We start from the raw sequence: 14,385 nt of genomic DNA, 5'->3' as shown, positions 1-14,385 counted from the left end.
TATAAATCTCACTAGTATCAGTTTCATTCACCTCTTTTAATATCCACCCCAAATCTTTTCTTCCTTCTCTTTCACCCCATTTGAGCTGGACCAGACTTGGGGAAAGTCTGCTCTTCCCCACTCAGGTCCTTCAAGGTCCTGCATGACCAGCCAACCTGACCCCATCCTTCTCCCCACCAGATCCACTCTCTCTGCTACAATGATTGCACCTTCTCACGCACCACTCCATCCAGGATTTTCAACTACAACTTCTCAGCTTTGGCAAACACCATCTCTCTGTCTGGAGGGCCAAGCTTCACTTCAAAGGGACTGAAATATTTCCATCACTTTACCCTGAGTATCTGTGGAAACCAGGTATGGTATGCAAGTTGACAGTGTGAAAATTGAAAAAGGGAAACCAACGGATGGGAGACCAGAGACAGGACACAGGAGAAGATCTAGGAAACCTTTAGGCAGACAGAGATTGAGGAGGTTAAAAGGGTCTAAAATGATTATAACTCTTGCTTTTTCCCCTCAACTTAAATCATATGGATGATAAACATTTAGGGAAATAAAAAATGTTTTAAATAAGGTGTTCATTGACTTCCTGACCTTTTTTCTCCCTCTGAGTGAGCACTAGTTGAGCATTCTTAAACATACTGAGAAAGTGTTAAGATTCTGGAACATTTTGGATGTTGCATTTTCAGATTAGGGATGTTCAACTGATAAAGTCTGTGAAAATATTCCAAAGTCTGAAAAACTCCAGAAACAGAAGCATTTCTGGCCTTAAGCCAAAAGTAGGCTGAGGTGGAAGGATCACTCCAGCACAGGAATTCAAAGTTAGACAGGGCAACATAGCGAGACCTTGTCTTTTTAAAAAAAGAAAGAGAGAAAAGCAAAAGGGGGTTGGGTATATGACTCAGTGGTAGAGTGCATGCTTAGCTTGCTCAAGGCCCTGGGTTCAATCCCCAGTATCACCAAAGGCGACGGGGGTGAGGGTTGGGGTGAGGGGGGCGGGGGAAGCAGTCTTTGATCCCCAGCACCAAAAAGAAAAAAAAAATCCTCATTAATCATTGCATGTGTCACTTGTTTTCTAGAGACCGAAAAAATAAGCTTATATCTTTGCTGACAGTACAAAAGAAAATAACATGAAAGCTTTTATAAGTAAAGAAGGGGATCATCAGTCATTTCATGCTGCTGCAAATGTTTTGGATCCAAAATCCAAAGGCAGAAAGAAATATGAAGGGAGCTCCCACCACTACTTCCCTTTACTAATTACATATAAGTCACGATTAACAATGGGAAGTTCAGAAAGTTCATTCCAATATCATAAAATAGACAGAGCCAGGGCACTGAGGCTGTGACTGTGGTGGGGAGGCGTTTGCATCTCACAGCTGATACCCTTTCTGTGCAGCATGCAGAAGAGCAGGTGTGTGCCTGCAAAGAGCATGTCAAAATAAAGGAATATGAAAGATTAGAGATGGGTATCTGTCCTGTTTTTAGAAGTCTTTGAAAAGTTAAAGTGAAGCCTCAGAAATAACAGGTAGTAGAAGCTTAGGAAATGAGACTGATGAAAGCAAATTCCACGTAGCAAAAGTTTGAGCTCGTGAGTTGGAACGGGGTGGGGACGGGGGGAGGAGGGATTTGCAGGATTGTGCATTTTTTTCTTCCTTGACTCCTTTGTTCTTTTCAAAAAATGCTATGTACAGTGACACGATAGATCTTCACTTCAAGGACAAAATAACTTTGTTTTATTATAATATAAAGGTTGCTTTCTGTTTTAAGGCCTTCATCTACTTCTTATAATGTAGAAAAAAACGGACAGACGCCAGATTTAGTTCTTTTTGTAATAAAACTTACAACATTGAAAATGTTGAGTTCTAAATACTTAGTCCACTTAATTTAAAATACTGAATAAATGATTTTATATTAGCAATAAGTTATCTGTTGATATCCCATAAACTTAACATCTTGGAAGAATATTTCAATATTTATTCTATTACAAAATCCCAACAACAGAATCTCAATTCCTATCCTTTTTCAGAGTGAGTTTCTTAAAGATAGAAAGTGAAGCAAACTTCCTTCTCTCAGTACGTGTTTTCTTGAAAAAAATGGAATGGGTTCTGCCCAGCAGGGTGTCAGGCACAGGGGCACATGCCTATAATCCCAAGGATTTGGGAGGCTGAGGGAGAAAGATCACTGGCTTAAAACCTGGGCAACTTAGTGAAACCCTGTTGATAAATAAATAAATAGGACTGGGGATGTAGCTCAGTTGTAGAGTACCCCTAGGTTGAATCCCCAGTACCAGGGCAGAAGGGAGAGGGCAAGGAAGGGATTCTAATTGCCCTCAGACAATTAGAATCCTCCTGCCTCAAGATAGGAAGGAGGCTGGTTATAGAGTCTGATTTAATCCTGGGAGACTCTGGAAAGTGCTTCTGAGACAAACATCGTGGAACCACAGCACCGTGGGAGAGATAGGAGGAATATGAACCAGGACAAATAGTCAAATAAATTTCACTGGCTTCCAGGATCCATTATATATTTCAGTTTCAGTCTAGAAAATGGCTGAGAAGGAACCTTTATTGGCCGGCTGGTAGAACTCCAGATCATCCAGTCTTGTTCTTATAGTGACTCCAAGGAAATAAAAAGACAGGAACCCCTGGGCCAGAGTTCAAAAACTAGGACACAAAGGTCCTATTTTTAGCTTTTTGGTTTTTTTTTTTTTTTTTTGGGTGCTGGGGATCGAACCCAGGGCCTTGTGCTTGCAAGGCAAGCACTCTACCGTCTGAGCTATCTCCCCAGCCCCTATTTTTAGATTTTTTTCCCCCCTCGGTCTATCTTGTCATTAGACTTGGGATGAATCATCCATTGCAACGTACCACTGAACTTTTAAATGTCAAAACTTGTTCCCTGTTCTTTTTTTGGGAATTTCTGTGTGACCATTAGCTTTTTCCCACATCTTCCTCCCTTTATCCCACACACCAGGGTAAGAAAATGTCCGTGTGCACTGACAATGTCACTGACCTCCGAATTCCTGAAGGCGAGTCAGGTTTCTCCAAATCCATCACAGCCTACATCTGCCAAGCGGTCATCATTCCTCCAGAGGTGACAGGTTATAAGGCTGGGGTGTCCTCACAGCCTGTCAGTCTTGCTGATCGACTTGTTGGTAAGTAACTCGGCTGCTCCAGGCTTGGTTGAGTGTGTGTATGTGTGTGTGTGTGTGCACTTGCACATGCACACATGCACTTGTACATTTGAAGTTGCCAAACTGGAAGGTAAATGTCTCCATATGAAGAACCCAACTTCCTGACCTCTCTATTCCATCCTGTGTGCCAAGTTCTCCTGGGGACTCTGATAAAACTTTGATTCACTTTTTCATGAGCTCTTGGGGATGCGATGAGCTGAAGTTAAGTTTGGATGTTGACATGTATTGATAGAAGCGAAGTGTTTGCCAGCTAATGCTACTAGTGAGAACTAATTAGGAACTCTAATCTGGCAGGGGTGTCAACAGATATGACAATGGATGGAATCACCTCCCCAGCTGAACTTTTCCACCCGGAAACCTCAGGAATACCGGATGTGATCTTCTTTTTTAGGTGAAGATGAAAGACCAGGCTAATGCAAGTGAAACCTAGGACTTGTCCACAATTCCTGTTGCATTCCTCTAGCTACCTCCTACTTATCAAACCAGAACATGTCTGAAGTCTAGCAGATCTGCACAGTCATGGAGTAAAAGCTGGTTGTACTCTGGTCCCAGCTTCTTGGGTATTACTAGGGCGTCTACCCTGGAGGCAGGGAGAAATACTGGAAGATTCACAGAAAACTTCCCTTCTAGCTTCTAAGGAGGCCCTGGTGTCTGCTAGCCTTGCCTGTCCTTAGCTGTGCATTTCTCCATAGACTAGATCCTCCTGGTTTCCCCTTTCTCCATATATAGCCCAAAGTCTATGCACTCCTTCTGTGTCAGGCCTGAGCCCAAGTCATGACTTGCCCAGCCAGGGAATCATTCCATGTTGATTTTACTTAATGGCTCTCTAATAACACAGTGGAGTGACTCTTTCCCCTATGGGTGCTGACTTTCTCTGCAGGTCCAGTGATGTCACCCAGTCCTGCAGTTCTGGAAGATCAACCACTATCCGTGTCAGATGCAATCCATTGAAAACTTCCTCTGGAAGTCTGTCACTGCCAAGGTAATCCCTGCAAAAGGATGTAACAAAGGCCACAGCTTCCTTCCTTGGACTCATTCCATCTCAAGAGCCAGAGATAACTGAAAAAGGGGGAAACAGTTTGAGATTCATTAATTTACTTTGGGATGCATAATCATGGACCTTAATCCTCAATCTTCAAATCACAAGAATGGGCAGAAGAAAGAGTAAAAGATACCCTAATATCCTAGACCATTTGGTGGCAGCTACATACATAGTATAGTGGCTAACACCTCTCTTTGAGAACTGGATTTGAATGAGCAACTCCACTTACTAGCTATATAACATAAATGAACACATTTCTTATCATCTCTAGGTCTGTTTTTCCTGATCTTTAAAATGGACATACTGAGTTTCCCTCAGGGAGTTGTTTTGAGAATTAATTGAGGCAATGAGACTTTAGGACTTCTCTTGGAGTCTGGTCATGATTAAGAATAGTAAAGGTTTAGGAATCCTAGGAATCTCTCTGCAACTACAAGATCCAATTCTGAGTGTAATAGCTGAATACATTGGATGAAGAGCTTCCACACTAACATGACCACAGGACACCACTCCCTCCTTTTATTCCCCCACATATTGTCAACTAATGTCTTGATGGGCACTGGTGTCTTGAGGAGCACAGTTGGGGAAATACTGCTCCAAAATCACTGATGGGGTAGCCAAGGAGCAAAGCAGGACAACTTAATCCACCAGTCATGTTGGAGTGTGAAGTCACTGTTCTTGCCATTGTAAACATCATAGTAAAGTACAAAGCATATATCCATTCCTGACCTGCACCCCAACTCAGACCCTTCCCCGAGGAAGCTGCATCAAAGTAGCTAATGCAAAATATCACCTGTTCATAGAGAAGACAGGAGCCACTGAGGAATTGGAGGGGCAGCCATGCTAGAGCTCAGACAAGCAGGAAAATGAACAGGCAGAGAATGGGGAGTCCAGTGGAGGCAAACAAACAAACAAACAAAATCGAGTTGAGAGCCAGTTGGGAGGGCTGGGGCTGTGGCTCAGTGGTAGAGTGGCTTGCCTAGCATGTGTGAGGCACTGGGTTTGATTCTCAGTACCATGTATGAATAAGTAAACGTCCATTGATGACTACAAATATTTTTTAAAAAAAAGAACCAGTTGGGAGGATTCTGGAAGTGCAGTGTGGGCAGAGAGAGGATAAGAATCAGGCAAATGACAGAATAGTCCTCCAAACAGATCTTCCCCACCAGTGCAGCAAGTGAGAGCTCAGGTCTCCTTTCTGCTTTGCTAGCATGTGCTCTGATGGGACCTGCGATGGCTGTAACTTCCACTTCCTGTGGGAGAGTGTGACTGCTTGTCCACTGTGCTCGGCTGCCGACTACCACACTTTCGTCAGCAGCTGTGTGGCTGGGATCCAGGTAGGTTGCCTCTGATTGGGGACTTCCCAGGAGAGGAGGGAATGTGAGATCTGAGTGCCTCGCCTTGCTTTTCTCACCAACAGAAGACTACTTACATGTGGCGAGAACCAAAGTTATGCTTTGGTGGCATCTCCCTGCCTGAGCAGAGAGTCACCATCTGCAAAACAATAGATTTCTGGCTGAAAGTGGGCATCTCTGCAGGCACTTGTACTGCCATCCTACTTACTGTCTTGACCTGCTACTTTTGGAAAAAGAATCAAAAGTAAGTGATGGGGTATTGGAACTTGAGGCTGGGCAGGGTTGGATCACAGAGCAGAGCATAAGTTAATTGGGGCTTTTCTTTGGAGTTGGCCACAGACCCTGTGACTAGCCAGAGACTCATTAAGCCACTTATCCAGTGTATGCCTTGCTTATCTTCATTCCTAAGTAGGGACAACAGGGACAGTACCATTGGCAGTCTATAAATGACTGCAGGATTCTCAAAAGGAAAGCAAAGAGTCAAAGAATGTCCCTTGGGCTGAGGTGTTACCTCAGTGGTAGAGCAGGTAACTAACCTGCAAGAAAACCTGGGTTTGATCCCCAGCACCAAAGAGGTGGGGGAGATCCTTAATTTGTTGTTACTAACAACAATACAAATAATGACTTTATGGTTTCAATATATCCATTAAGCTTTGAGATCAGAAAAACAGCTATCCTTAAAGAAAAAAGATCTTAATTGTGAGCCAAGACCCCTTCCATACACCCAGCCCTGACACCATTTTGCCATGCTTCCATCTGCTCGCCCATGGCATGGGGAGTAGCTGTCTACAGCCCAGCCTCTCTCATTTCTTCTCCCTTATTCACACATTCTGATGTCTTGCCTCCCCCGCACCTGTTTCATAGACTAGAGTACAAGTACTCCAAACTGGTGATGAATACTACCCTTAAGGACTGTGACCTGCCAGCAGCTGACAGCTGTGCCATCATGGAAGGCGAGGACGTAGAAGATGACCTCATCTTTACCAGCAAGAAGTCACTCTTTGGGAAGATCAAATCATTTACCTCCAAGGTAGGGGGACTACGGCACTGAGGTCAGCCTGAAGGGCTGAAGAAGAAACCACTCTTATGTGACCTTACACTGTGCAGGGACCACTACTTTGCTCCCAACTCCCCTTACTATTCTATTCCCCACCCCCAAATCCTGCCTTCTGCCTTCTGTATTTGATACCAGTACTCTTTCCCTGGTGTCCAGGCTACTGTTGACCAGGCTTCTTATCCCCTATCATGCACTCCAGTTGGTGAACTGTTTGGGCCTTTTAACTTCCAGAAGGAGTACTGAACCATTCATATTTTAAGAATCATCCTCCACCCATTTTTTTGGAGGGGAGAAGAGCCCATCTCTAGGATCAGAGATAGAAGCTTCTGATAGAAGCAAGGCTCTCCTCTGACCAGTGGAGGGTGCTGTCCCCCAGGTGTCTGGGCCCAGTCTTGTAGGGGCTGAGTCATAGCTAAGTCTAAGCTGTTCAGCACCCAGAAATTCTGAGCTGGGAGGGTTGGCTCTGTGTGGGCGGATGAGTGAGTGTGGAGCTCATAAATGCAATACAGACACCACTGTGGCTGGGCATGGGGCCAGCAGAAAGCATCCAAGCAACTCCTCCAGGGAGTGTTGCTACAGCCCCACTCTGCCAGAATGCACACCTGACTACTGCCCAGAACCAGTTCATCCAAACAGGTGTGGGCAGGGAGAGTGGCAAGGGGGAGGAGAAGACAGGCAGGATGGTGAAGAAAGATGGCAGGTGTTTAGATCGCTGAATTCTGTTCCCGTTGTGCTGACCTGCCAGGATGATACCCTTGGTCTCCTTAGATCTTGATTTTTTTATTTAAACCAATGGGAGAACAGTTTCCCCAAGACTCCTTGAGTCAATCTGAGACTTTTAGAATTGAGCAAAGATGCAAAGCAGGGAGCCAAATGTAGTGGCGCATGCCTGTAATTCCAGCAAGGTGGGAAGCAGAGGCAAGAAGATCACAAGTTCAAGGCCAAGGAGCGCAAGAACAGGGGGTATCTCATTTCTATATTTCCACAAAATCACTGAAAAAGGACTTCCATAAGGGTTCCTTCTATCACCTATTTTCCATTTCTCTTCTTTGTCCTCTAAACTTGCTCCCAACCTGTGCAGCAGCCAGCTCCTGTCACCATCTCTCTTTCAGAGGACTCCTGATGGATTTGACTCAGTGCCATTGAAGACATCCTCAGGAGGCCCAGACATGGACCTGTGAGGGGTGTCACCCTGCCTCACCTGCCTCCTCACTTTGGCACATCACCTAACAAGCCTGAGGCAATTTGGGTGCCAGCATCCTGCAATACCCACTGCTGGAAATCTCTTCATTGTGGCCTTATCAGAAGAAATTTGAATTTTCGGATCTTTGTTTCTTTTTTTTTTTTTTTTTTTTTTTTATAGAGTACCCAAACCTTCCTTTCTGCTTGCCTCAAACCTGCCAAATATACCCACACTTTGTTTGTATATTATTCCCTTGCTTGCATCTTGTTTCCTAAACCGGCACAGCAAAGGAAGCTGTCTTAGCCTCATCCGCCTATCATATTATACTCTGGAGTGAAAATATTTCTCTTATTCTTAAGTATAGAAATGACTCCTCTTGTCCTCTTATGGCAGAGACAACTGGGAGTCTTCCTGATCATAAACCCTCAGCTCATGATCTCTTTAGGAGAGAGGCTGAGTGAGGAGGGTGTCTGGGCTCTCTGGTGAATGATCTTCATGGTAGTCTGAATCCATTTCTCCTGAATAACCAGCTCAGGATGAGGGTCATGGACAGTCCAAGGCCAGGTGAGTATGGCCTGCATAAGAAGAGGCTTGATAGGCACAAAGAAAGGCAATAAGGAAGGGGTTTCTTATTTTGTTTTATAACCAGGTACCTCATTTTCTTAAGTTAGTGGTAATATTATCACAGAAGCCAAAGGAAAAAGTTTATCAAGTAAATGCCCAGAGCCCTGATGGATCTATTCTCTGCCCTCCCTCTTTTTTTTTTTTTTTTTTTAATACATCCCACCATCTCCCTATGACACTAAAGAGAACCAGGTACGCCCCAAAACATTATGTTCTAGACTTATCTTCTGTTGGTTTTTATTGAGAGAGCAAACTCTTGCTGGTGAGGACGGTTTCCATCCTTGGGCAGCCTATCCTTAGGGCCATATTCCAGGACAGGTGAAAGAACATAGGAGGCCAAGGTGTTAATGTGGCTATTTTGGGACTCCGTCCCATAGTGGCATGGACATGAAGTGGTCATGATGTCTACTTCTAACTTATCTGCTCAGCCACAAAATCCAGTAACTCATAGGCTGGCCAGATCTCTGGACTGTACCCCAGCAACAGAACCGGACCAGTCTTCAAGGAGGGAAGACTAGGAGAGCTAACAAGATGTTCACCAAACTGGGATGCTTCCTTTCCTTTATGCAGTAAAAAGCTAAAAGGACTTTGGGCCCCTGTTTCTAGCAACACACCCCTTGAACAACTAATAGAGTGGGTGACTTCTCTGCCCCATTCCCACTTTTACATAACTATAATCAATGAATTTGAATGACAAAACCAGAGCAAGACTTTACTTTGTCTTTTTCTTTCTATAACCAGCACTTCTCTCTCCCTCACAATCAGACCTGCACAACTATCCCAAGCCCCAGTTGCCCATGATTTGTACCTGTGCCCTTTCTGTAGTGGCCATTTCATGACCAGATGGTCAGTATCAGAATGGATTGGTTTTTGTGCCACAAAGTGGTTTGCTTATCTGATTAGCCATGGCCACCCTGACAATGGTCTTATGAGAGTCCATGAGATATGGAGTTGGGCCATGACTTTTGGCTATCACTGGCCATTGATAACATCCCTAGTGGCTGGGAGTCCTTTTGACTCAAATATATCTAGCTTTTCTTGGGCATATCCACAGCCTTCCTCCTGTTGTGGGAGTCAGGCTTTCAGAACCTGCAGCCATGCTGGAAGTCCCCCATGGAGCACATAGCCTCTAGTCTTCTGCAGCCTCAGCAGCAGCAACTGGGCATCTCTGCTTCTTGCTGAATAACTGCCTGTTGTGACAGGGACCACAGTAGGTCCTTAGGCTGTTCTGTAAGGAGTGGGAAAAAGTACACCCCTTTGTCTTCTTTTTCTGATCTACTGAAACCAAGTGCCCCCAGAGTAACCTCAAACTCCACAAATTTAGTTATAGCACTTTAAGGATCTCCTTTTTACTTACGGGCTGATTTCCACTGGAAGGGGTCACCTTTTGCTCCCCTGGCAACTTAAGATACTTCAGATATTTTTTATATAGCTTTATTGAGCTTTAATCCACATAACATATAATTAGCCCATTTAAAATATATAATTCAGTGACTTTTTGTATATTCATACAGTTGCATATCTTTTTATTTTTCTCCTGCAGTGCTGGGGATGGAACCCAGGGCCTCTCACATTCTAGACAAGCATTCTACCACTGAGCTACACCCCAGCCCTATACATTCATTTCAGAACAGACACATGGTAGATCTGCTGTGGGAGAAAGGCTTTAACCCTTGACCCAGGGTGGTTTGCACAAGCTATTGGGGAGAGTGTGTGGTTCAGGAGATAAAATATTTAGGTCCTGTTTGATCACCTAGAGTTCTGGCACCTGTAAGTCACTCTCATCCTGTAGCTTTCACCTGTATTAGCTGGGAATACCAATGAAGATTGTGGTGTATCCAAGGACCAGGGGATTTCTTATGACAACAAAACTTTTTTTTTTTTAAGTCTGACTCTACATAAAAGATAAGACTGACTATATTTATACAGCAGAGACTTTGTAACAGATTTTTCAGCTTTGTGAAATCAAATTTTTGTCTCGTCAGGAATGGTTGGATTTCCTTTTTATTCTGTATTCCAAGCATTTATAGTTTGTTAGGGGATGGGAATTGCATGTCACATTTTTTTGTGTGAAATAAAAACATGCCTTTTGAGTTGTTTTTCTAGAACACAGATGGGGTGGTTGGATGGATGAAGGGGAAGTGGTAAGTGTCCTTGAAGCCTAAACAGAAGAGGAGAAGGAGACAGAAATGAGCACAGACTTCAGAGCACCACAGACCCAAGCTAGAAACCTCTTGCCTATCTATTGAGGAATCAGTCAATGTGTAAAGTCTCAGTTTCCACAATCATAAAATGAATCTAATGATACCAAGATTGGATGGGGGGCAAAACAGATAACAGGTAAAACACTTAGCATGTGAGTTCCCTGCCATCTCAGTTCAGATTCTCTCAGGTGGCACAAAGTCAACCACATAACGTTTCTACAAAGACAAAATTAGCTTTTGGGATAGGAGATGGATTATTATAGACTAGCTAAGGAGAAAATCCTGGAGGATATCAAGGACCTACCATTTCCAAGAGTAGATGGATTGTCCTTCCGTCATTTTAATTGAGGGCACTTGACTCTCAAAAAGTATCTTCTCAGCTAAATGAGTTTGGAACTTCACAGATTTTTAAGTCTGAATGGCACCAAACACTGGGTGATCTAAATCAGACTACTGAGGTTAGCCTCCAAACAAGCCTCTCTTCCTCCAGGTCCCACTGGCTCCTTTGAGGTCAGAGTCCTTTTTTGAACACATATCTGATGGCAAAGTGCAACAATCCCTGGTGGTTCCTCATCACTGTCAGGCAGGACTGACAAGGTTGGTGGCTTATGACCCACATGTATTTTCACCAGGTGGTACCCAGGTTGTACTGCTGGTTAAATATTTTGAATATCACCCCTGCTTATGGGATAAAGTCCAGACTCTAAGAATGAAAGTAGAGAAGGAAGTGCATTAATTTGGCATCTGCATGTGTCAAGTCTGGACTGAGTGCTTTCCTGGCATTACCTCATTCAGTTCTCCACACAGTCCAGAGGCAGTTTTCTCTTACAAGAGAGAAATTCCAGTATGTGCCCTACAGAGTCCCTACAGCCCACCCTGCCCCTTTCCCTGTTGCTTATACATCAACTGCACTCTCCACATAGGCACAAGCTACATGCCTCTGCCCCTCCCTCCCTTTTCACCTGACAGATCACACTCAGCCTTCAAGGCCACCCTACTGTGAGACTTTCCCTGGCTTACCCATTGGGGATACCACAGTGAAAAAACAATCACATGGGAGTCCGGTCAATTTTCATAAATTCAACAATATATTGTGCAATATCCCATTATAACAAAGAAACCACAGATGTAATCGAGCCTAAAATGGGTGTGTGTGTGTGTGCAAATAATTTTAAAGTTTTCTCAGTCATTGCCGAAGTGTTCAGGCAAGAAGATACAACTCGGTCTAAACCTTAAAGAAGGCATTTAATTCATTGGGAACCACAGAAGAACAATGACTATTGAACAGATGGAGAAACTGACATAGGGTGGCAATACAAAATTTTATGGATAATTTAAGAGCTATTAAAGAAGATTTTGGAACATAACTAATTTCTTCTTACTTTCCAAACTCAATAATCCCACATAAAATGCAAGTCCCTATAGGAAACAATGCGACGGGAGAGGAGACACACCTCACCCCAATCCCATCTGAGGGAGAGGCTGGATCAAGACCCCTCCACCCCAGGTCTGGCAGTTGTTCCTCACCCATGTTATTTTCAAATTCCTTCTGAGTTGCTCAAGGACAGCAGCATGGACTTCTTTTGCTCTCTGATAGGAGGGAGTGGGCAACCCAGAGCTGGAGTTCCTCCAGAAACAGCATATAAAAACTAGTGTACTGTGGGAATCCAGAAGGGTGCCGAACCCAACTGGGGGGATGGGGAAGAGGATGTCAGAACAGCCAGGAGGAAGGAGGAATTAGCTAGTTAGGAGGAACAGAGGAGGGAAAGGGAGTTCGAGGGAAAGGGAGTTCAAGGCAGAAGGAGGCTGTTCAGAGAAAGGCTCCAGGGCAAAGAAGGGGAGTCACAGGTAGTTTGGCTTGGAAAGTGCATTGTCCTGAGTTAAAGAGAGAACATGTAGTAGAAGCTGGTAGGGGCAGGTCATGAAGGGCTTTGGGAGCCTGTTTGACATTCATCCTGAGGGCAACGGTTGCCGCCCAAGACTTCTGGCAGGGGGGTGACAGGATTGGACTTGCTTGTCCAAGCAAGCTTACTCCAAATCCAAGACAGTGAAAGGAACACAGAGAAGCTGAAGCGAGGTCTCAGAGAACCCTCTCACATTAGCCAGTTCTGAACTGGTAATTGAGGGAGGCAGTTTTGATTGGCTGCCTTCTCTGCCTTTTCTTGCTTCCTCCCTGAAGGTCCATTCTCCAGGGCTGTCCGCCTCCAAACTCCCCAGGATCCCCAAGGTAGTGTCTCACCCAGGATTCTGTTCCTGGAACCTGCAACAAGCTTCTACCCTGTCAGCCTCCTCCCTGCAACTCTTTCACCCGCTGAGCATGTAAAGAGCAACTAAAGTGTATAAGGCATTGTTCTAGGCTTCCAAGGATGAAAATGCAAATACTCAAGAGCCCCTGCCCTATAAGAAAAGGCCACATATTCAAGGAGAAAAGAAATGAGGTGGGAAGCAAGTCCACACTTACCTGTGTACTTGTTTTGGTTTCGTCCCTTTATTTCCCCAGACCTTAGCTTCCTCATATAGAAAACAATATAGGGGTTCCTTGAATCCCTGAGTTCTCTCAGGCAGCACCCAAGAGCTATTCTTGGTATTAAGTACAAACAGGAATGACACATCCAAAAGCGTTATGGCCTCACATCATCACTATGCACAGCCACAGCTTTGTGCCCATTTGTTCTTGTTCACTTTAGGTGGAAATGACTGGGTGTAGTGACATTGGTTATTTTTTACAGGTCAGAATTTCTAGTTAGCACTCATCATTGATTAATTTCAGAGGAAAATGAATTACAATTTTTGAAAAATCATGTTAGCCTGGTGCAGTGGCACACCACTGTAATCCCAGCTGCTCAGGAGGCTAAGGCCAGAGTGACCCTCAAGTCCAGGAGTTCAAGGCCAACCTGGGCAACTTAGGGAGACTTGTCTCAAAGAAAAAAAAAAAATCACATTCATTAGAGAAAAATTGTTCAAAACATAGAGAAAAGGTAATGAAAAGATTGGGGATCATTAGGCTAACGAGCTAAATTTCCCCTCCAGCTCTAAAATTCCCGAATCAATAATGATAAATGAAGTATATTATGTTGCTGTGTTATATGTATTAGATAACATGAGGATTTTATAGGGGGATGTTTGTAATTTAATAAGACAAAAGGTGAAAATGCCTAAGCAAGGTCAAAGACCTGGATTTTTTTTTTTTTTTATCATTTATTGGTTTATTTTCATCTCTAAACACATTAGTCAATCATCATTTAAATATCTGACTTCATTAGAAACTGTTTTAACACTTTTTCTCCCTCCTGGAATAAAAATACAGTTAAGTAATTTGCCTTTAAAAAAACAAAAACAAAAACAAAAAAACCCAACGAGTGTTCTGGTTTCCTCTCTAATACATTCCTCAGAAATAGCAGTCTGTAAACAGGAGGCTGAAGACTGAAACAGTCTTCCACTTACAAGTGCCAAGCTCTAGAGTCTGCTCTCTCTATACCCATACCTGTCCTCTCCATATGCTAGCACATGTGCGACTGAAACCACCAATTTAAGAACTATTAAATAGTGCTGATTTCTGTCCGCTCAGTTTAAATGAATGCAACTTACTTTTAGCATTATATTCAGAAAAATACATAAGCCTCAAGGTCCCTAATAATTTGGAGTACTGAACCAGATAACCACCCTAAGACACTTCTGATAGAAGTAATGCATTATTTAAAGAGAGGTTTCCAAAACCTGCTGTTAGAACCTACACATA

The 14,385-nt window shown here is 43.7% G+C and overlaps 1 protein-coding gene across 2 annotated transcripts in view; it reads left to right on the top strand.

Annotated features, from left to right (window-relative positions):
* Elapor1 (endosome-lysosome associated apoptosis and autophagy regulator 1) overlaps positions 1–7,953 on the top strand; it is a 98,434-nt gene extending 90,481 nt beyond the window's left edge. Inside the window, exons 15-22 of one of the 2 annotated variants that reach the window (XM_047562519.1) lie at positions 181–354; positions 2,965–3,145; positions 3,479–3,575; positions 4,065–4,166; positions 5,434–5,560; positions 5,644–5,822; positions 6,443–6,608; positions 7,748–7,953. In XM_047562519.1, the coding sequence (XP_047418475.1) occupies positions 181–354; positions 2,965–3,145; positions 3,479–3,575; positions 4,065–4,166; positions 5,434–5,560; positions 5,644–5,822; positions 6,443–6,608; positions 7,748–7,816 (1,095 nt within the window). In that variant the 3' untranslated portion in view covers positions 7,817–7,953. Of the gene's footprint in view, positions 1–180; positions 355–2,964; positions 3,146–3,478; positions 3,576–4,064; positions 4,167–5,433; positions 5,561–5,643; positions 5,823–6,442; positions 6,609–7,716 lie in introns of both variants that reach the window. The other variant, XM_047562526.1, reaches the window with a different exon arrangement.
* Positions 7,954–14,385: the final 6,432 nt, after the last annotated feature.

The sequence above is a fragment of the Sciurus carolinensis genome, chromosome 1 (assembly GCF_902686445.1).
Source record: "Sciurus carolinensis chromosome 1, mSciCar1.2, whole genome shotgun sequence".
NCBI lineage: Eukaryota > Metazoa > Chordata > Mammalia > Rodentia > Sciuridae > Sciurus > Sciurus carolinensis.
The sequence above is the reverse complement of the archived record's forward strand: the minus strand, read 5'-3'. Positions and strand labels throughout refer to the sequence as shown.